General features: G+C 40.6%; 2 protein-coding genes and 1 long non-coding RNA gene across 11 annotated transcripts in view; 1 reads left to right on the top strand and 2 right to left on the bottom strand.

Moving 5' to 3' along the window:
• The window catches only part of LOC115117368 (voltage-dependent N-type calcium channel subunit alpha-1B-like), a 177,166-nt gene extending 171,231 nt beyond the window's left edge, over positions 1–5,935 (bottom strand). Inside the window, exons 1-2 of the mRNA XM_065017440.1 lie at positions 5,668–5,935; positions 3,514–5,309 (exon numbers count right to left, since the gene is read on the bottom strand). Of these exons, the coding sequence (XP_064873512.1) occupies positions 3,514–3,696 (183 nt within the window). The 5' untranslated portion in view covers positions 3,697–5,309; positions 5,668–5,935. The remainder of the gene's footprint in view (positions 1–3,513; positions 5,310–5,667) is intronic.
• Positions 354–22,834, top strand: LOC135571388 (uncharacterized). Its single transcript, XR_010463760.1, has 5 exons — positions 354–434; positions 548–620; positions 3,553–3,696; positions 18,667–18,717; positions 20,951–22,834. It is a non-coding gene; the product is annotated as an uncharacterized LOC135571388 (long non-coding RNA).
• LOC115121652 (histone-lysine N-methyltransferase EHMT1-like) overlaps positions 22,146–24,347 on the bottom strand; it is a 26,250-nt gene continuing 24,048 nt past the window's right edge. For all 9 annotated transcript variants that reach the window (XM_065017432.1, XM_065017437.1, XM_065017434.1 and 6 more), the window contains exon 27: positions 22,146–23,994. In XM_065017432.1, the coding sequence (XP_064873504.1) occupies positions 23,817–23,994 (178 nt within the window). In that variant the 3' untranslated portion in view covers positions 22,146–23,816. The remainder of the gene's footprint in view (positions 23,995–24,347) is intronic.

Genomic DNA, 24,347 nt, shown 5'->3' with positions numbered 1-24,347 from the left:
CTTACATTTTACTCTTAACAAATAATACTAATTGACAGCAAATGAGTATGATTACAAATTACACAACTATAAGTTGATGAAGCTATTTAGTCTCCAATAGGGCTATTAGTGATTGGCTTCCTGCTAAATATATTTAACAAAACATTAAAACAATTAAACCATTTGAGTGGCATGAAGATCTTTAACAAAAAAAACATTTTCAGATAGGATGACCCTTGCTCTTGTTCAAAGAAGTGCTGGATCAGACACAAATCACATGTCACTTAACTCATGAGGCCCTGTTACACACACAGGCACCAGCAGAGGATATTGCACACCTTACAGTAACTTCCCTCTTTCTCTCTCCACAGCTCTATGAACTCAACCACCAATGCAAATAATCACAAATGAGTTTGACAGGCTAAAGGGTATGTGAGCTTTTCACTAACTGTACGGTAAGAACTAACAACAATTAAACTAGTAAAATAATAGACATGTTTTGTTAACGTCACTGTAACAGAATGGTACGGCAAATTAAAGTGTTTTAAATAACTGGTTTGTTGTTCAGCCAGTGAAGTGATTCTGGGCCTCCCGCTGACTATGAAGACAACACACAAGGTTGAGGCTCTCGGGGCTTTAATGTAAGGAAAGACACTAATGAAGAGCATTAAGACTGACATCTATGCATCTCTGTCTGCTATAAAAGAGATAGCAGACAAAACAATGCTATGCCAAGCCTTATAAACTCAAAAAAAAAAAAATGTCCTCTCACTGTCAACTGCGTTTATTCTCAGCAAACTTAACATGTGTAAATATTTGTATGAACATAACAATATTCAACAGACATAAACTGAACAAGTTCCACAGACATGTGACTAACAGAAATTGAATAATGTGTCCCTGAACAAAGGGGGGGGGGGGTCAAAATCAAAAGTCAGTATCTGTGGTGGCCACCAGCTGCATTAAGTATTGCAGTGCATCTCCTCCTCATGGACTGCACCAGATTTGCCCGTTCTTGCTGTGAGATGTTACCCCACTTCCACCAATGCACCTGTAAGTTCCCGGACATTTCTGGGGGAATGGCCCTAACCATCACCCTCCGATCCAACAGGTCCCAGTTGTGTTTAATGGGATTGAGATTAGGGCTCTTTGCTGGCCATGGTAGAACACTGTAATTCCTGTCTTGTAGGAAATCACGCACAGAACGAGCAGTATGGCTGGTGGCATTGTCATGCTGGAGGGCCATATCAGGATGATCCTGCAGGAAGGAGGTCTTCCCTGTAACGCACAGTGTTGAGATTGCCTGCAATGACAACAGGCTCAGTTTGATGATGCGTGACACACCAACCCAGACCATGACGGACCCTCCCCCTCCAAATCAATCCCGCTCCAGAGTACAGGCCTCATTCCTTCGACGATAAACGTGATTCCGACCATCACCCCTGATGAGACAAAACCACGACTCGTCAGTGAAGAACACTTTTTTCTAGTCCTGTCTGGTCCAGCGACGGTGGGATTGTGCCCATAGGTGACGCTGTTGCCAGTGATGTCTGGTGAGGACCTGCCTTACAACAGGCCTACAAGCCCTCAGTTCAGCCTCTCTCAGCCTAATGCGGTCAGTCTGAGCACTGATGGAGGGAGTGTGCCTTCCTGGTGTAACTTGGGAAGTTGTTGTTGCCATCCTGTATCTGTCCCGCAGGTGTGATGTTCGAATGTACCGATCCTGTGCAGATGTTGTTACACGTGGTCTGCCACTGCGAGGACCATCAGCTGTCCATCCTGTCTCCCTGTAGCGCTGTCTTAGGTGTCACACAGTACAGATATTGCAATTTATTTCCCTGGCCACATCTGCAGTCCTCATGCCTCCTTGCAGCATGCCTAAGGCACATTCACACAGATGAGCAGGGACCCTGGGCATCTTTCTTTTGGTGTTTTTCAGAGTCAGTAGAAAGGCCTCTTTTAGCGTCCTAAGTTTTCATAACTGTGACCTTAATTGCCTACCGTCTGTAAGCTGTTAGTGTCTTAACAACCATTCCACAGGTGCATGTTCATTAATTGTTTATGGTTCATTGAACAAGCATGGGAAACACTGTTTAAACCCTTTACAGTGAAGATCTGTGAAGTTATTTGGATTTTTACTAATTATCTTTGAAAGACAGGGTCCTGACAAGGGGACATTTATTTTTTTGCTGAGTTTATAATGGCTAGGCTGGAGGGTCAATCCATAAATGCATTATGTAGTACAGTAGACTGTTTGTTAACATAAGGTATAGATGTCAAATGTTCATGAATAATGAACACTCCATCTAAAGTAAATGCATCTGGAGGGGCAGAGGGGAAATCACAGGGGACCATGAGGGTAAAACTCTGCTATGGAGCTGAACAACCATGCCTGTTGACAATGTTCTATTATCATGAGCTCCACATAACAGACACACCTCAATCTATTCACCCTGGACCATAAAAGATGCTGGTATTCCATGTTTCTTCTTGAGGTGAAGGAGGGAGAAAGGAAGAGGGGAGTTGTATATTCTCTCTCAAACACTAATCAGTTTCTCAGGTGTCGAGTACCTTGTGTTTTCTTGTGCCACTACTTCACTGCTGATGTTGCATCACAATTACGGAGATAATTGAGAACAGGAGCAGGTGCCTACATTTGAGGGGAGTCATTAACCTTATCTCGCCAAGCTGTTGCAGCAGAGCCTTTTATGCCTTTTCCTCTATTTTATACAGACTCCCAGGAGTAAAAACATCCTTAAGACCGATCTGTGAGCTAAGTGCTGAACAATGTAATGCTATTCTATGCGTGTCCTGACTGAAGACGCTGTGTTGGAGGATTGTGGTGCTGTTTCTCTAATGGCTACGTGGCAGCCCCTCCAACTTCATTCTTTCACAGCTTAAAGTGAAAAGATACCATTTAAGCTTTTTACAGTTTAAACGGCATTGGTTTAATGACTCAACTGGCAGAGTTCAAACGGGGGTTTAAGCTACGCGTGTGAGCAGGTGGTGGAACAAGGGGCCTGTGGAGGAGAAGGGGGATCAAAGCCTGCTCAGTGTGAGGCTCAACAGATTTACAGAATGATAGCTGGGAGGAGGGGAGACACACACATCTCCATGCTTCCAGAAACTAATAAGAAAGGGGTGCTGCTCTCCCATGTACTGGAGGTGTGTCTGAGACTCAGGGCCCTCTGGGAGGTGTTGTTAGGGCTGACTGGACTGCCTCATCACAGAGTTCAAGTGGTGGAAAGCTCAAAATTAGCAAAAAAGAACAAACATTACACACTTTTACAGCAAACAAACAGAAGACAAAACTGAATAAGTATATAAATTGTAGCACTAAGTAAAGTTATAGAAAGTGTGATAGGTATAGTTATCATAGGCTGTGTCACAAATGGAATCCTATTCCTTACATTGTCCACTCTGGCTCCTGCGTGTCGTGTTAGAATGCCACCATCTGACGGAAGACAATGGGGAAATAGGGTGCCATTTGGTACACAACCATCCATTTGGGACTCAGTGTGAGGAGTGTCTTACCAGACGTTCTGACATGGGGGTCTTGTCATTTTCTGGTAGGTGCTGCTCCAGGGCCAGTACGATGCAGTTGGCGATGATGGTGGCCAGGATCAAGTACTCAAACGGAGTGTGCAGGTTAAGGAACACAAGCCATGACAAAGAATTGCATGCACGGTAAAAGAAAAGAAACACTAACTCCGACATGTAAGTTTATTAGTCTTAACCCATAGCGGTAAATATCTCTGTATTGACATAGAATAACCTAGATTTTAAAAAAGATAGGCAAATACCCAAATTGTGTAAAGGATGGGGAGAGTTGCCTCAACAGTGTTTATGTACAATGAGCATCACTAAAACGGTCTCACTGCCACCACCCACCTGAGGTGCCACAGAACAGATTGATCTATTTGGATGAGCAGAGCAGAACATATATTCAGCTTTAGGAAGTCACTGACTCATTGAGCTCAGTTAACCAATTAATGACATTGACTGAACAGGAGTCCAATAGATATCCTAATTCACACAGCATGGCTACACATGGACAGAAATAAAAGATGGTAGGCTTATCCCACACACTACAACAATAGACCATACTCTGCCCATGCAGGGTTGCTAAGAGCCTGGGCTGTAGAGCTATCCTTGGGTTACCATTTCAATCCGTTTTCTATGGTTGAATCGTGTGCCCAGGGCCCGCCAGAAGCCTAACACTGCACTTTGCCCTTGCAAACAGGCCATAACGAGCCTTACTCGACTGAGTGGACAAATACGAAAAATTAATGGTGGAATCTGCCCTTTAGGCGAGGCGTTTTACAACATCAGAGCCAGCGGTCTCCAACTCACTGGGCGCTCACCTTACCATGGAAACGGACAAATCGGTGAACAGCAACAGTTGAAATGACACTGCTAACAAACAGGCAATGTGCAAACGAGACGGGTGCCTTAAAAAACGAACCCTTATAATCCAAGAGAAGCAAGCGCTGAGATATCTAAAAACATACATACACATTGCAAAGATTAAACTCGCTCATTTACAATTGTAACTGAAAACTGAATCTAGCGAATATGTAGTTGGCAATTGCGAATCACAACCAAATATGTTTGAAGTAAAAAGCAGTTGTGCATAATTCGTGAGTGTGTACACGGTACATAGGACATTTTGCCAAGTCATTAAACTGTATATGCTAACACTATTATTGGATGAAAATCCTTTCTCGTGTCCAATCAGGCAGAACACTGAGTGACAGGTGTACCAGAGGTTAAGCAAAAGGTTTAATGAACTAATAATTTACACCAGAATAGGCTTACTTCCTATAATGTAATAATCGATTGAGTACACTTACAGATGAGCTTCGAAATGGTGACAAAGGGCATACATTTGTCATGTTCAGTAAAATCAGACATATTGAAATAAAATAAAAGCGCTTCACTCCCTGTGTCATGTTTCTTAATGAAAATCTTCCAATGCGTGTTTGTCAAATAAGGATATGTGCGTTATACAAATACCAATGTGTAACCTGGTTTTGGGTAGGAAAGGATATGGCCATTCGGTTATTCGCTTAGCATACTTCCTAATGATATTGTCCTCTCGAAAGATGAACAAGGATCGGTTGACAGTGAAGCAGTTCTGTTTGACAGGGTTAGGGTTGTATATGGCCATTGTCCTGGCTCTCTGAGCCATCGACTGCTTGTACATCCTTTGGCCGCCTGGAGGACCACCAGCCCGGGCGCCACCTCTGCCTGCGCCGGGCGCACCTCTGCCTCCTCCACCTGCTCCAGCTCCAAAGCGGGTGGGTAGACCTTCTGCGAAGCGAGCCATTCTGGAAACGCACAGATCCAACAATAAAAATCCAAACTGGTGTCAGTGGAAATGGAGGGCAGAAGCATTACAACAAACACGCTTAGCCAGACCACAGGTTTGCATTAGTGTATGGCTTGTGTTTTAAGAAAATACATCGATTTTCTTTGGGTAAATCCTTTCCTTTTTGTCCATTCTCAAAGAAATTCGAAATATAATTAAATAAAGTTTGCATTCAATCGCAATATGTGCCAAATGCACTTCAACCTATCTAATGATATATTCTCCAATTAATTCCACATATCACATCCATGTCAGCCCTCTCCCACTAAATAGATAATGCAGCCACAACAGGAAAAATGCCGAAATGAAACACACACGTGTATCTTTTCGGTAGTGGCTACATCTTGTCAATGTTGAAAGACCCCAGAAAAAGTATTTTGAGTCTCCAGAAGAAAAGAAAAGTACACAAAACAGTTATGTTTTGTCTGCAAGTGTCAATTATCGATTCCAATGGCATAGCAATGAACCATTACGGGGTTGTTTCCTCCTGATTCTCACTTGAACGCTCGCTGTCTGTACAACGCAACCAATTCAGTAGACTCCGATCCAATGATTTACTGGTCCCTAACTATCAGCGCATGTGACCAAAATTAGCCTATCGGTACTCGACCAGCTCAGGAGCGCTCTGCGGATGGAGCTGGATGGATGTGAGTGACTGGCTGGATGTGTGACAGAGAGTTTCTAATAATTATTTACTCAGGACGCACCAAGAGCCTATATTTAATTTGTGTTTAATAATGTATTCGATTAAACATTAAGCCTACATGAAACATGTATAATACGTTAGGATTTGTTGGTAGGCTAAACGCGCTAAACATATAAAATCATACTGTCATGTAGTTTACTGGGTTTGACACCAGTGGGCATCCTTGATGTATGACGTCACTACTTGAAGTGAAAATCGTTGTATCTAAGTGGCCTGAAAAGAGTGCCCCTTGTAGGCTATTGTGGCACTACTGATTATAGAAAAGGTCCACATTGTGTGCAACTGTCAACGCAGGAGAGCTCTACTTTTTCTGGACCGGATGATGCGGATTATGGAGCTGCGATCAGAGCATTGCATCTTCTTCATTCCACAAGTTAACACAGCATTTGCCTGCACAAAGGGAAGGTGAGACTGTACAACAATTTAGCACTCGCCTTAGGCAGGGTGCAAGAGAGAGATTTTTCCGGTGATACTGAGAATCAGATCAGGAATGCTATTCTTAGCTAATGTAGCCTACATCAGACTATGCACAAAGTTACTGGAGGAAGGCGCAAAGCTAACGCTAGCCCGCATGTTGGAACTATTTTCTCAGTCTGAGAAAATCGAGGACCCGATGTCAGCCATGTCAATGACCGTTAAGCTGCAATATGTAAATTGTTTTATTATTTGTTTCATCCAAACGTTACAATATCGCACCTCCAGTCTGCCTGAACCTCTTCAATTTCCCTGTCTGGTTCGAGTTTGCAGCCATATTTACAGCGGCATAAATAATGAATGGACAGTTTCTGGAGGCAGCGCCAGCTCAGACAGATTATGAATGGGATGTCGATGCCCATATAGCAGATAAGGGTAGCACACAACCTGAACAAGCAGCTCGGACCCCATCTAACCCAAAGAAATGGGAACTGGAGGGCCAACGGGGGAAAACGATAGATATAAGCCAGATAGCTGCCAAAAGTTTGAACGTACGTATCATTAACTTAAACTCGTAAGAAAATCCATACATAAATTGTTAGGATTGTAAGAAATGCCATGCGTGAAACATGAAAAGTAACCGTTAAAATAGATACGTAAACGTACAAACCATATGTTACGACTATGAATCAAAATATAATCGTTTAATTCTTACTTACGTCTCGCTTTACTCAGATACAGATATTTTTTATATGTACAAACTTTTGTCAGGAATGTGGCATCTGCAAAGTACATGAAACAAACTTAGCTAGTCGAAGTTAGTTAGTCAATCAAGCAACTTCTAGGCCAGATGATAGTTGCTTTGCATCTTCTGGTTTAATGATCAAAATAAAAGTCGAGCTTGTTTTAGAACGGCATTCGATAAAGACGTTATACCAGTAGATGACGTAGTATAGGCTTGGGCCTTCAGCAAATTACTATTGTGAGAATGATTATATAAAGACAGAGAAGAGCCTTGTCTAGAATAACAGCCTGAGCTGCAAAATAGAAAGTAAATCTGATTTAGGCTAGGCCTATTCCACTATCTTAATATACCATGCTGTTGTGTGTAATTTAATGGCTATATAATTGCATAATTTATTTTTATAGTCTGTGGGGCTGTGGTGATCATGTAACCTAATGAATCACACTTTTCCAGTATTTAGGAGCATGGACTGTAGGTCTTATATTAGGCATTTTGACTGCTGTATTAGCGAATTCCACTCTGTGTGTAGGCTTGTTATAGCCATTTGCATTGCACAACCCCATCACGCAGAGGCTATATTCATATCAATAAATGAGACAAAACAAAATATTGATTAAGTCTGGGCTATAACCTGTCCTGAGTGAAATAGCCAAGGGGTCCCAAATGGTCAAGACTATCTATAGCCTATAATTGTTTATATTTTTTATTAACCCATCCACCACCCCCCACTCTACGGAGGACAACTATATATATATATATATTTTTTTACAGCTTTTCTGACAAATATACAGTGGGGCAAAAAAGTATTTAGTCAGCCACCAATTGTGCAAGTTCTCCCACTTAAAAAGTCGAGAGAGGCCTGTAATTTTCATCATAGGTACACTTCAACTATGACAGACAATGAGGGGAAAAAATCCAGAAAATCACATTGTAGGATTTTTAATGAATTTATTTGCATATTATGGTGGAAAATAAGTATTTGGTCACCTACAAACAAGCAAGATTTCTGGCTCTCACAGACCTGTAACTTCTTCTTTAAGAGGCTCCTCCACTCGTTACCTGTATTAATGGCACCTGTTTGAACTTGTTATCAGTATAAAAGACACCTGTCCACAACCTCAAACAGTCACACTCCAAACTCCACTATGGCCAAGACCAAAGAGCTGTCGAAGGACACCAGAAACAAAATTGTAGACCTGCACCAGGCTGGAAAGACTGAATCTGCAATAGGTAAGCAGCTTGGTTTGAAGAAATCAACTGTGGGAGCAATTATTAGGAAATGGAAGACATACAAGACCACTGATCATTTCCCTCGATCTGGGGCTCCACGCAAGATCTCACCCCAGAACCAGAACCTTGTGAAGACTTACAGAAAACGTTTGACCTCTGTCATTGCCAACAAAGGGTATATAACAAAGTATTGAGATAAACTTTGGTTATTGACCAAATAGGTGGAAAATAAGTATTTGGTCAATAACAAAAGTTTATCTCAATACTTTGTTATATACCCTTTGTTGGCAATGACAGAGGTCAAACGTTTTCTGTAAGTCTTCACAAGGTTTTCACACACTGTTGCTGGTATTTTGGCCCATTCCTCCATGCAGATCTCCTCTAGAGCAGTGATGTTTTGGGGCTGTTGCTGGGCAACACGGACTTTCAACTCCCTCCAAAGATTTTCTATGGGGTTGAGATCTGGAGACTGGCTAGGCCACTCCAGGACTGAATGGAGATGAGCCTCCCCCACCAGCTCACTGCTGAAGATATTCCCTAGGAAGTTGTCCTGTGTTTCCCAACTAGGGACTGGGTGGGATGGCAGTGGCCTGGCGGGTCTTTCTGTGCAATCATGGTCGGTCTGTCCCCCTGAGCCAAAGACCCTGTTTGAGCTGCTTGGATGCCCCCTGGTTTAGGAGCTTATCTCCCTCTGTGCTGGCTTGGCATCACTGTCACTTACTATCCTCAAGGACCACTGGAATTCAGGTTTTCATAGTCTATACATCAGACTGGTGGGAGAAGCTATAGGAGGACGTAATGGAATAAATGGAAAGGTATCAAACATGGAAACCACAGGTTTGACACCATTTCAGTAATTACATTCCAATGACTCATTCCAATGAGCCCATCCTCCTATAGCTCCTCCCACCAGCCTCTGCTATACATTTATTGAATGTGTTTAATTGACCTCATCTATGTAAGAGAGCTATTGATGGCATGGTATAAGCTCAATGTTGCAATAAATCCAACAGAACAGCCTCTTAGGTTGATAGAAAGAAACTTTGAGAAATGCCTGTGCATAATAGTGCCTAATAACTCATGGCCTGTGTTTGATTTGTAGATATCTAGAGGAGTTGAGTGAGGTTTTAATCCCTCTGGTGGCTGCAATTATCTATTGCAACAGAATGAAAATGCAAATTAATAAGTAACCTTTTCAGTGATATTAGAGACCAAATATCCCTCGCACAAACGCTACTGGGAAGAAAGCCTCTATCAAAGTTGTCAAAAGTGTTAATCTTCCTCAGGTCATTGCGCTAGCCTAGCCTGAGAATACCATTACTGGGTCATTCGACTTGTTCTATCAATTCGTTTCATTTTGAGATGTTTAACTTGGTGGCAAATACTTTATTTAATCTAATTTTAACATTTTGTCATAAAGAGCTCATGTTTAACTTGATAAAAAAACACGTTTTCCCAGAGAGTAAAAAAAACAAACTATTAGTGCCTATTAAGTGGAAAATAAACTAACAGGGTTGACAGCTGTAACAGGGTGGATGATTCATCTTAAATCAGGCAGAAATCCCCTTGTGACAGGGGAAATGGAAGCTTGTTGTGTGCAACAGAGTGGCAATTGAATTTGTTAAACATTTCTAGCCTGTCTATCAAGGTTGATGTGTTATGCTCGACTCACTCAGTTTTCCACCACAAAACACTAGAAAATTGCCAAAAAATAGTAGAACCATCTCAACTGCTTTTACACTATGATTTGAAGTATTAATGTTCAATGTTTTTTTTTATTATTATTATTTAAAAAGGAATAGTTTCACCATATTAAAACGAACGGAATGATCAACATTATTATTATTAAAATGGTTTCTGAATCACTAATTACATGATAACAATCTTCAGAAATAACTAGTGCTTTACAATGATGGTTAAAACCTGGAGAAATGTTGTGGTTACTTGGGTTTAAATGTTCCTGGAAGTCACAGAGGGACATGTCAAAATGCTGCATTTTGGCACTTTAGCAAATCTGTATTTCTATAACAAATCTGATTTATTGAATTCTCTATGTGGTCTATATTAAAGGGAACTTCATTGAATATCACAGGCTTTTAAATGTCAATATTGGTGCTGATTTTGTACTTTACCTGTTAGACTTGGACCATGGCGTGCTATTGAGGGCTTCGTGTGTACGAATGATGTTATGATTACCACGACTCCCTCCTGAAGCTGCTCTCTCGTCAAGGTGCAGGATGGCATCATACTGTTGAGGAACGTCCATCTGCTGCCATGACGAGTCAATGTCGATGCTGTCCGTTTCTTCAGCATTCTCGCTTATCACTGCCTGTCGTTGACGAAGGCTTTCAGGAGACTGGGCCCATGAGCTGTATTCCGTGCCCAAAGTCAGCATCCTCCATGAGCCGAATGTGGCAGAGCGCATTGCTTGTGGGGTTAACAAAATAAAATAAATCATAACATCACCTTATGGTTTTTACAAGTATAAAATTATTCTAGCTGTGATTGTAGGCTACAGTAGGCATATAGGCTAGTTAACATATTGCCTGGGACTCAAATTGAACTGGATTTTATTTACTGCTTATTTGTTTTTATGAGATATGGCCTACAGATACTTGTTGCATCATATCTGGTCTTGTAGCTGTTTTTTCTTGGCCTGTCCTATTACTAATTTGAGTCAATCCCATGCAAACTTGCCCCAAACCAGCAAAATAAAAGGCAACTCTAATCCACTATGCCTGCTTGTGCATTTTACTCAATTGAATTCAACATTAGCCTAATATTGGTTAAAGGCCCAGTGCAGTTAAAATTAGTTTTTTTATTGTGTTTTGTATTATATTGTTGAACAGCCGATGTATTTTCAACCAGCAACTATCAGGATATAACACACTTTTTCAGTGTTAATTTCAATCTGCACAGGACCTTCAAATCAGCAGGATTTTTGCACGTCATGGGGCAGGTTTTGGCATGCCTCATGACATCATCAGGTGGTAAATGAGTTAATGAACCAATAACGAAGAGAGTTACAAACATCTCTGCCAATAATGGCAATTTTTCAATTTTCCCCTATCCACTCAGACCACTCCCAGACGGTCCAAGCTAAATTCTTACTTCTGGAATAGTTTTTTGATAAAATGCTATTGTTTATTTTTGACAATTTTAATAGAAAACTATTACAATAAGGTACTTAACTGCTGCATTGGGGCTTTAATAGTGGTTACATGAGAATGCACACAATGTACTGGCCAAATGTGAGGTGCCAATACATGCTCTAGTGTCCAAATAATTATTTCATGTACAAAACCAAGTTTTATTTAATAATAAATAATAGAAGGAACCACAAACAGGGTTGAAAAAAAAGTGACTCATTGTCTGACACAAAAGCAAGTGGAGTATCACAGTGTTGCGATGTTGAGGAGTGAGTGAGGAAGGCAGCCAGAAAAGGAAGAAGCACCATAAACCAAGTCCCATCATGGATGCACCTTCGAGGGAAGCTTTGCAATTTAAGAATCCTCACCTACCATAAACCACAGTGGATCGCCTTTCCGCCCATTTGGAGTAGTTTGGGGCCCTCCTCTCCATGACTGCTCCCTTACTAACCGCTGTGTCTGTAATCCAAGGTAAAAAATGAAATGGCTACAAAAGCAAGCCAACTAACATTTCACTTCTACTGTGTATATGCCTGCTTACAGGGACTTCTCTACGTGGCACAAGGACTGGGGGCACAAAAGGTTTTGCCCCCATGGAATGCGGAAAGGCTGTTTCCTGTTCTGCTAGTTAAGAGCTTTGTTATCAGCCCAAATGTCTTCAGTTCTGAAGGAGAAAATTCTCTGATTCAATGATCAACGCTTCTTTCTCTGTAATCAGGAAGGGAGCAATCATCGACCTAAAAGGACTGCTGATTCACAATCAAAGTCACTTCCTGATGTGTTCTCGTTGCTTGGTTTCTTCTGGGGACATTTTGAGTTCAAGCATCAGAGGCCTTTCTAAGCCATCAACCAATGCCTATCTCTGAATGCAAAGATATCAGAGAGATAAACAACTGAGTTCAATGGGATCAACCGTCCAGCCTGGTCTCATAGACTAGACATTTATTTTACCTTTTATTTAACTAGGCAAGTCAGTTAAGAACAAATTCTTATTTTCAGTGACGGCCTAGGATCAGTGGGTTAACTGCCTGTTCAGGGGCAGAACGACAGATTTGTACCTTGTCAGCTCGGGGTTTGAACTTGAAACCTTCCGGTTACTAGTCCAACGCTCTAACCACTAGGCTACCCTGCCGCCCCATAGCGTAGTAAATGTAAATCTGGAACACCAAAAGAATATGATATGTAAAATTTGGTATGGTTACATAATACAGATGGTTACTTCAGGCAAAAACGAAAGGATTGGGTGGATGGGTGGGCATATAACGTGAACACCTATCAACCCAAAGGTTGCGAGTTTAAATCTCATCACGGACAACTTTAGCATTTTAGCTAATTAGAAACGTTTTAACTACTTACTACATTTGAGCTACTTTGCAACTACTTAGCATGTTACTAACCTTAACCCTTTAACCTAATTCCTAAACTTAACCTAAACCCTAACCCCTAGCCTAGCTAACATTAGCTAGCTAGCTAACATTAGCAACCTAGCCACTTCGCTAGAATTCGTAACATATAAGTTTGCAAATTCGTAACATATCATACGAATTGTAATTAGTAACATATCATACGAAATGGGTGATTGATATCCACATACGAAACATATCATACTAAATATCATACTAAATTAAGTGTCTCGGATTCACCTGCAGAATAATATGAAAATGGGACCAGGATGCAGCATCAGGTCCTGGCTTATATGCCACCCTAGGCCAGACAAAAAATATTGCAACCTCTTATCCCGCAAAGTAGAATAGTAGCCTAGGCTATACAGTGAATTCTTCTTGTCTCAGCATTTCTAATTATACTCTAGACTTGCTGGCTTCCCAACTAGGCATAGGCCTATCCTCTAGTAATTTGAAACAATCCGCAGCAGGAGTAATTAGATAATTTTGACAAATGTATTTCGAAAGCACCATCTAGTCTATTGTATCTGATATTGAGAGCTTGAATAGCCAAAATAATTCATCTTAAATCATTGTCAGGTATCAGGACTATAAAGCCAATGGAACTACAAACCACATATATAGGCATTCCCAATAAGTGTATTCATGCATGTCAACATCAGAAGCCTCCTCCCTAAGTTTGTTTTACTCACTGCTTTAGCACACTCCACTAACCCTGATGTCCTTGCCGTGTCTGAATCCTGGCTTAGGAAGGCCACCAAAATTTCTGAGATTTCCATACCCAACTATAACATTTCCTGTCAAGATAAAACTGCCAAAGGAGGAGGAGTTGCAGTCTACTGCAGAGATAGCCTGTAAAGTCATGTCATACTTTCCAGGTCCATACCCAAACAGTTCGAACTACTAATTTAAAAAATTACTCTCTCCAGAAATAAGTCTCTCACTGTTGCCGCCTCCTTATCTACAAAATAGCTTCCAATACTCTACTCAGCAAACTGGATGCAGTTTATCACAGTGCCATCCGTTTTGTTACTAAAGCACCTTATACCACCCACCACTGCGAACTGTATGCTCTAGTCGGCTGGCCTTCGCTACATATTCGTTGCCAGAACCCACTGGCTCCAGGTCATCCAGGTTCCGCCTTATCTCAGTTCACTGGTCACAATGGCAACACCCACCCGTAGCACGTGCTCCAGCAGGTGTATCTCACTGATCATCCCTAAAGCCAACACCTCATTTGGCCGCCTTTCGTTCCAGTTCTCTGCTGCCTGTGACTGGAACGAATTGCAAAAATCGCTGAAGTTGGAGACTTATCTCCCTCACCAACTTCAAACATCTGCTATCTGAGCAGCTAACCGATGGCTGTAGCTGTACATAGTCTATCGGTAAATAGCCCACCCAATTTTACCGACCTCATCCCCATACTGTTTATATTTATTTACTTTTCTGCTCTTTTGCACACCAGTATCTCTACCTGTACATGACCATCTGATCATTTATCACTCCAGTGTTAATCTGCAAAATTGTACTTATTTGCCTACCTCCTCATGCCTTTTGCACACAATGTATATAGACTCTTTTTTTTCTACTGTGTTATTGACTTGTTAATTGTTTACTCCATGTGTAACTCTGTGTTGTCTGTTCACACTGCTATGCTTTATCTTGGCCAGGTCGCAGTTGTAAATGAGAACTTGTTCTCAACTAGCCTACCTGGTTAAATAAAGGTGAAATAAAAATAAATTGGCCATTTGGAAGACCCATTTGCGACCAAGCCGACACTGAAGAAGGGGAGGGGTGGGTGGCGAAGATATAGGCGCATCTCTCCAGTATGCGCTCAGCTGTCTCCCACCAATTCATGCTGCATTAATTGTGTGTATTGCTTGCCCTTTGATTGTTTATTTTTGATCAATTCCCCATTACATATGTCACCAGTAGCCTAGTAAATGTACCGTGAATCACCTCATTTGGTTAGGCCTACAAAAGTTCATGCATGTATTAATCACATTTACCATTCTCCAGTGGTGTAAAGTACTTGTTGTTTTTTGAGGTATCTGTACTTCACTGTACTATTTATATTTTTAACAACTTTTACTCCACTACATTACTAAAATGACAAATAAACAATATATGTTTTAATCCATACAATTACCCTCACACCCAAAACTACTCGTAATGGTTAGCAGGACAGGAAAATGGTCCAATTCACACATTTATCAAGAACATCCCTGGTCATCCCTACTGCCTCTGATCTGGCGTTACTTAAACAAATTGCTTCGTTTGTAAATTATGTCTGAATGTTGGCTATCCGTAAATGAATAAAAACAAGAAAATTGTGCTGTCCTGTTTGCTTAATATATGGAGTGTGAAATTATTTATACTTGTACTTTTGATTATTCACTCTCCTGTTGTGTTGGTTTCATGCTAATGATTTCTGTGTTCCCTGTCCAAAATGACCGCCCCATTATAGCTGATTACAAATCCATAATACATATATTATCACCTAATATTGTGTTAGATCTTTTTATTATCTTAAGTTATTGTGAACATTACAAGTTTTGAACTTCTGTTTGCTATTTATGACCTGTAGGCCTCATTGACCTGAGCTCATACAACTCGTTTTTGAGAAAATAAATAATGTATGGATTATTTTCACTATAACAAATACTCAGATGAAACATATTGTGCTATATTTATCACAGACTACTTTGTGTCAAAGTTTAACAAGGACTCTCTCCTCAACAGTGTCATGCTCAAGATATGATCAAGAGCCTCACATACATTTCTAACCTTTCAATGTCTTTCTTGCCCTACTACAGCCTTGTGCATGGCCATTTTGCATCTTCAAAGCGGTCTGTCTGACATGTATTATCTATCTATACCACAGAGGAATGATCTTTAATGGTAAACTCACCGCAGATGTTGAGATGAGCGTGATGAAAGGACTGCTCTCAGAGTATCTTGAGCATGTGCACAGGTGCGCTTCACGCTGCTACGAAATGGAAGCTACAGGACCAAAACAGAGAAGTTTTCCATCCTATCATTTGGTCATTGTGCTGCCACAGAATTAATTGTGAGCAAGGCCTCAAAAAAGCTTTATATGCCAAAGCTGCGAGAAAAGTTCTATATGTTATTGAAACAATGTTGCGATTGTTTGTGAGAATGCCAACAGGTGTGGTTCCCGTGGGGGAAAGATTCTGTTGGGGAAGGTTCCCGTGGGGGTTGCCATGGAATCCAGGAAGGGGAGTGAGGTGTGTGTGCTCAAACACACATGCATGTGGGGGTCTGGGAGAGGAAGTGTGTCCATCTGATGAATGGGCTTGTGCCTGAACTCAATTTTATACACTAATTGTAGTCTCACCCATTCATGTCTAACGAACCGTCATTTTTGACCGGGGTACACCACAGGTGTACAAAAGTTCAACAAAACACCCAAAATGTATTTCTGTTCAGATGCCCTGTGCGGACAAAGTCATGGAACCTTATGACAATCAGATGCAGTGAACTACATTTTTCAGAGAGAGAACTTGTAAATCGGTCCAAATCGACTGGAACACAGCAGGAGGGTTAAGTATATTTTTAGCAATTACATTTACTTTTGATACTTACGTATATTTAAAACCAAATACTTTTAGACTTTACTTAAGTAGTATTTTACTGGGTGACTTTCACTTTTACTTGAGTCAATTTCTATAAAGGTATCTTTACTTTTACTAAAGTATGACAATTGGGTACTTTTTCCACCACTGCCGTTCTCATTCTCGGAGAGGAAACATTGTTTGCAAAGTTCACAACCTACTACACTTGTGAGGAACACGTTTTGCTTTACTTCATACCATCGTATAAGCCCTACGAGTTTTGTAAAATTTTTTATGATCTTATGTTAGGAGATCTCCATGTGAGCATATGTCTGGTCTGGTTTATTTCTCTGTCCTGTTAATGTTGACGTAGTGCGCACACCTGAGCACGACAATGTGGGCTACCTGGCTTGCTGCGCACAAATGTTGGAAAGTGCACATTTGTGGATGTCTGATTTCTCACAACCACTAATAATCTGAAATGTTCAGTGATTTTTTTCTTCACCTCATACAGTATGTCAACATAAATACATCAATTGCGAATGTTAGGCTAATAGGCCTAGTTCCTCGAAATATATATATATATATTTTAAACTTTCCAACACCCCCCCTCGATAATAACCAAGCCTCGGTGTGAAAGAGCAAAATGTTATGCTCTGATGATCCCACATATCCAGTAGAAACTTCAAAAATGCCTGAACACTTTTCCCTATGAGGGACCGGAATAGGCTAGTTGATACAATGTTGCAAGCTGGTTAGCAACGAGCTTCAGGATAGGCCAGGTTGATTGATTTGATACAATGTTGCACTTCACTAGCCATAGCTCAAGTCGAGACAGATAAAGAGAGGCAGACAGGCTGAGTAGATGGATGTATGTGATTGAAAGAACCTGAATTTATCAGGATATTTTCTACAGTTTTTATTTTTGAAGTTTATGTATTTTCACTTAGTTGACAATGGCCTACTGCTGAATTGTGCCTATAGGCTATCTCTGAGTTCCATGTGCTCATTTCTTTAGCCGCCAATGGCTCACCTTGTAGGCCTATTAATGTGTCAATAATGGCAGAGGCTGGTAAGGACTACTCTCGCATTAGCTGAAAGTTAATTTGGAGATTTTTACCATTTTAATTCAGATTTTTATTATTAACCACGTGACAATGATGTTGAGAAACGGAAACGTTATTATTGAAATTAAACTGTTCCACGATAATGCGAATACGAAAATCATAATTGAAGCAGATTGGTAGAAATGGTAGGACACATTATTTTAGCTTCCCCAAACATGAATCTCACGCGTTGTGCCGCCTATGACTCCTATAAGCCTACCTACCAAAGTTTATCAGGAGTTGCGTTATCTTGGATAATGCCGTTCTTATTTTCTGCTTTGCCATGATCAGGTCAGAAATTGAGGAATAGGCCTACACACTTTAAATCGCAAACTATCATACAAATTTAGCCCACTGAGTGAAACTCCCAGACAGCAGTTGTGAGTAGCATAAATTCAGTGCATAGGCTATTGTCCATTTTACTTTGATATCGTGTGATTGTTAACATGTTAATTCATATTCACATCGAAGCCATTTGTTTTATTTGATAGAGTGCCATTCAGGCTATTTCATCCGAGACACTCATGCTGTAAAAAGTGTCTGTGACAATGTCATAAATTAAATTCGGTTGCCATGTAGACTACAGAAAAGGCCACAATGCCTTCAGAAAGTACTCATACCCCTTCACTTATTCCACATTTTGTGTTATAGCCTGTATTCAAAATGGACACACAATACCTACAATGACAAAGCGAAAACATGTTTTTAGACATTTTTGCAAATGTATTGAAAATTAAATACAGAAATATCTTATTTACAAAAAATTATTCCAGCCCTGAGTCAATACTTGAATCCCCGTTGGCAGCGATTACAGCTGAGTCTTTCTGGGTAAATCTCTAAGAGCTTTACACACCTATTTTTTTTCTTCTTCAAGCTCTGTCAAATTGGTTGTTGTCATTGCTCGACAGCAACTGTAACTAGGCCACTTTGGAACATTCAATGTCTTCTTGGTAAGCCCCTACAGTGTATATTTGGCCTTGTGTTTCAGGTTATTGTCCTGGCCCTGCTGAAAGGTGAATTTGTCTCCCAGTGTTTGTGGGTAAGCAGACTGAACCAGATTTTCCTTAAGGATTTTGCCTGTGCTTAGCTATATTCTGTTTCTTTTTATAGTAAAAAAAAACACCTTAGTCCTTGCAGATGACAAGCATACCCATAACATGTTGCAGCCGCCACCATGTTTGAAAATATGAAGTGGTACTCAGTGATGTGTTGTGTTGGATTTGCCCCAAACACAACACTTTGTATTCAGGACATGAAGTTAATTTCTTTGGCATTTTCTTTGCAGTTTTAGGATGCATGTTTGGGAATATTTTTTATTCTGTACAGGCTTCCTTCTTTTCACTCTGAAATTAGGTTAGCATTGTGGAGTAACTACAATGTTGTTTATCCATCCTCAGTTTTCTCCTGTCACAGCCATTAAACTCTAACAATTTAAAGTCAACTGAGTTAGGAAGTACACCTGTATTTTTCTCATGACTGGGTGTATTGATACACCATCCAAGGTGTAATTTATAACTTCACCATGCTCAAAGGATAGGAAGGACGCCTGTATCTTTGTCGAGACTGGGTGTATTAATACACAATATAAAGTGTAATGAATAACTTCACCATGCTCAAAGGGATATTCAATGTCTGCCTTTTTTCTATTTCTGCCCATCTATGCTGGGGTTAAAGAAAAAAAATCCCATGACTGAAACTTAAAATTGTTCTCAGACCGATTGTCTAGGGCTAAGTTAACCTCCCCTTTTATTTAAGTCATGACCATCATGCTTTTGGGTGAAAGAGGATACTTTTTTACAAGTATTAAACAGCAAGTTTGCCAATTCCAGTACCCTTGCTTATGGGGTCCGGGGTCCTCCCCAGGAGAATTGGACACAACACCCTGATTGTTATTGTTAATTATTATGATTTTATAAATATGAATAAACAATTATTAATTCGAAGGAAAAAAGTAATTACAAGGTGTGTCGTTGCCCTTTTAAGACAATATTGCACCTTTTAAGAGCTCTGTTTAGTACCTGCGCCTAAACCATGCTTGAAGCTCCGGTTGAAAAACTGCATTTGTGAAAACAATGCCACACGTGCAATTGAAGCAGTAGAAAATTAAACGTGGTATCAATGCAAAACTGGGGCCGCCCTCTTTTTTTTTAAACAAAGGCAAAAACTACTTTCAAAATACATTTGCCGAAACTGCTTTTCCCACGATTGCATTAATAATAGTGCATTGTCTGATAACTTGTGTTAATAACAGCTAACGTAGGCTACACACCGCTATCTGAGTTGAGCATGGTGCGCATTAAAATACTTTTAATTCCCTTCATCTGAACATTGGAATGTCATCAACAATCATGCATGCCAGTTCAGCGCACACATCCTAACAGAAAATAAAATATTGGAGAATACATTTCTTTGGGAATATAGTATATTTCGTGGAACAAATATGCTTCTGTCTGTATTAGGCTGTCATCTCCAAACCATCCCCCCCAGATATTTTTATTGCGGATCTACACTGATCCAAAGATTATGGATATACTGACAATACACTGTACATCTCTCTCTCTGCCCAAACAATGGGAGTCGTTGTCCACATAACGGCACGCGGGTTGTCTTGCTCCCGCCTTTGATGAGGGTTGTTGACATAAACCGGCTGTATACTGTGGAGAGAAGATGCTGTGCTACTAGCCTCATACATCATGAAATAAAAATAAAAATTAAAAAAGACCATGAATATGCATAGCCATCTCGAGACAAATCCGATAGTGTTTTGCTCATAGTTGCCGGGATGTCACGTGTCCTACTTATCAGTACACAAACAACTCAAGCATTACGACCCTTCTATTCGATCAAATAAACCTCACCTAGCAAATAAGCCAAATTCGACACTAATTGACCTCCATATAAAAAGTAATTGCTTGGTGGGAAAAAACGCCACCTGCTGGAGACAGATTTTCCGCCGAGTTGGGCCTCAATTCAATTTTAAATCATTTTGAGAGCTTTATTGGCATGGGAAAAATATGTTAACGTTGCCTAAACTAGTAACGCCGATAATCAAAGGGGAAATAAACAGTAAACATTCTTTTGGAACTTCTGTGAGTAAAGACATTTCAAATGTCTCAGCCTCCAGTATTTATGCTGCATTAGTTTATGTGTCGGGGGGCTAGGGTCAGTTTGTTATATCTGGAGTACTTCTCCTGTCCTATTCGGTGTCCTGTGTGAATCTAAGTGTGCGTTCTCTAATTCTCTCCTTCTCTCTTTCTTTCTCTCTCTCGGAGGACCTGAGCCCTAGGACCATGCCCCAGGACTACCTGACATGATGACTCCTTGCTGTCCCCAGTCCACCTGGCCATGCTGCTGCTCCAGTTTCAACTGGCCTGGGCCCTAGGACCATGTCCCAGGACTACCTGACATGATGACTCCTTGCTGTCCCCAGTCCACCTGGCCATGCTGCTGCTCCAGTTTCAACTGTTCTGCCTTACTATTATTCAACCATGCTGGTCATTTATGAACATTTGAACATCTTGGCCACGTTCTGTTATAATCTCCACCCGGCACAGCCAGAAGAGGACTGGCCACCCCACATATGCTCTCTCTAATTCTCTCTTTCTCTCTCTCTCGGAGGACCTGAGCCCTAGGACCGTGCCCCAGGACTACCTGACATGATGACTCCTTGCTGTCCCCAGTCCACCTGACTGTGCTGCTGCTCCAGTTTCAACTGTTCTGCCTTATTATTATTCGACCATGCTGGTCATTTATGAACATTTGAACATCTTGGTCATGTTCTGTTATAATCTCTACCCGGCACAGCCAGAAGAGGACTGGCCACCCCACATAGCCTGGTTCCTCTCTAGGTTTCTTCCTAGGTTTTGGCCTTTCTAGGGAGTTTTTCCTAGCCACCGTGCTTTTACACCTGCATTGTTTGCTGTTTGGGGTTTTAGGCTGGGTTTCTGTACAGCACTTTGAGATATCAGCTGATGTACGAAGGGCTATATAAATAAATTTGATTTGATTTGATTTTTGAAATGTCATACAGTGTTGTAATGACATGCAAACAGTTAAAACACAAAAGGGAAAATATGTTGTATTTACAATGGTGTTTGTCTTCACAAGCAACTGAGCATATTTATGCTTGCAATAACAAAGTGGTTGAATACTTGACAAGATGTCTTTTCAGTTTTAATTCATTTGTAAACATAATTCCACTGACATGGGATATTGGGTGTAGGCGAGTGACAAAAAAAAAATCTAAATGGAATACATTTTAAATTCAGACTAACAACACAACAAAATGTGGAAAAAGGTCAAGCAGTGGGAATACTTTGAAGGCACCATCTGCCTCAAGCTTCTGTCTCCAGGTATTTCTCAGGCTTCCTCTTAAAATCTTCTCTTCCGAAAATCCTCATCCCCCCGGAACCTGTCTGGTGTGCCCCACCACACTCATTATGCTCTTAATAAAACCTGGCAGCCATATCCATTAGTAGTAAATTTATTGAAAGATACAACCAATTCGATGGATGTTGCACAGTCCAGAAATATGTAACAGAAAGTAAATTTTGTATAACCTTTTTATATTCATACCTTTGAAAAATGTGCACAAGAGTCACTACTGTACTAACCACATTAAATACATAGGAATAATGTGTAGGTTTCCATCAACATGAAATGGTGTAACAAAATTGAAACAGGCTAAACTACAGTAACTACAGATACAAAACTGAAGTTAAATGTAAAAAGAAAAATAATTTGCTTAATTTTACAATGCAAAATCAACAAAAGGAAAAGAAAACATTGGCAGCAGAATACTTGCATCTCACCCCATTAACAGTCAACCCCAATGCAGTCCCTCCAGAATTGTGTAAAATGTATTTAAAACTTAATATTCAAGGTGTCAGCCTTAGAACATGCTTAAAAATCCTGCAGATAAAAAATACAAATCCACCCGCTTTAATTTTGTAGGTACAGTATAGTACATAACTGTACAGCTTAGTCAACTCCCACCTCAACCCTTTTGCAATCTTCATACCCTTACAGTTGGTCAATTTGATGTCACACCACCTTTCATATATGCACATACTGTTTCCAGAACAAAAGTATTTAATAGAAGAGGACCATTGTGTTGAAGAGGAATTCATGCCAGAACTGACAGAATCTGCCACTCCTTTGTGGTCAAAACAGATCTGCCTTTACTGGACAGTGTCAACTTTACTTCGCCCCTCAAAACAGAACAGCGAGTTAGGTTGGTTAGTATTCTCATAGACTTCAAATGTTGTACTCATGATCATTATCAAAAGGTCTTTCCATAACCTGATTCTGCATACAATACACTTGACTAAATGTAACAGAATATAACATTAGATTTCAAATTAGATTTGAATATAAAGTGAATTCAAAAGTATTTTGTTTTCATAATTGTTATCTAGCACTGACAATTATTTTCCTGTAGAAATGCTCAAGAGAAGAAGTCCAGTAGAAACATAAATGATTGTGACTTAAGTCCTCTGTCCCCTTTGCAATCAAACTATAGCATGAGGTAAATCCATCAAACGTCTCAAATTGTGCATGAACATTTCTCATTTCTATGGTATCATGTGAGAGGGTAAGGGCACTCCTATGCTACAAATGCCTTTCGCACAGTGGAAATATTTTTCATGGATAGATATACATTGTTGCTTAGTACAAACTTAATTCAGACCAAGGGCCAGGAAACACCATTACCCAGAACTGAGCACAAAGCCGGTTTGAGAATGACAATGGGAAACAACAAAACAAGAGCCAGGCTCATAGTAGTGTTTTTTTCTTCTCATAAAAGTTGTTCATAGTGCATCGGACACACGTCAACAAACAGACTGGCTTCCTGTCCAATATTTCCTGCACTGAGGGTGAGTTTTAGCAGAAGTTCAGAATTTGTGCTGGTAAGGAGGTGATGTTAGAGCTGGTTGAAACATGAAGCAGGTGGGTTTCTGTGGGGTTGATTTTAGGTCTCAGTGATGGGCTCCACAGGCCTGAAGGTGATGATTCAACTGGGGATGGAGGTGGGGCGTCTGGGGACGTACGGCCTAGGGGTGGAGGTTGCTGTTTGGGGGAATGGAGACATATCTCCACTGGTCTGGAAGTCCTTTTTGTGGGGGTGTCAGAGGAGGCTCAGAAAGGGGTGGTGGAGGAGCTGGTGTCAGGGAGGGCGCTGGACTGCTGGTCCAGGGGTGAGCTGTCTGCCTGGCACAGGGCGATGGTCGCTGCAGAGTGCTTGCACTTGGGAGAGCCGCACTCACAGCTAAAGTGCTTTCCCTTGATTTCCCAGAAATTGTCACCGTAGTCAAACCTGAGAGATGAGGGGTTGGAGAGAAATCTTAAATCAAGCAACCTAATCTTGATTTTAGGGGGAACAAAGTTATTAAAGGCCCAAAAAACCAAAAGAAAACAGATTTCAACTTAAATATGCTTACAGGGTAATAACTTCCAAAGATTGGTAATAACTTGACCGTGTGCCAAGTAAAACATTAAAGTGCCTTCAGAAAGTATTCACAAGGTGGGATTAAAATGGATTTAATTGTAATGTTTTGTCAACGATATACACAAAATACTCTAATGACAAAATGGAAAACTTCAATAAACAAATCCTTTTACACCCAATAAACCCTAACTGTTTTAAAGTCACTATTGGCCTCATTGTGA

This window comes from Oncorhynchus nerka, linkage group LG4, assembly GCF_034236695.1.
Source record: "Oncorhynchus nerka isolate Pitt River linkage group LG4, Oner_Uvic_2.0, whole genome shotgun sequence".
Taxonomy (NCBI): domain Eukaryota; kingdom Metazoa; phylum Chordata; class Actinopteri; order Salmoniformes; family Salmonidae; genus Oncorhynchus; species Oncorhynchus nerka.
This window is presented reverse-complemented; position numbering and strand designations above follow the sequence as displayed.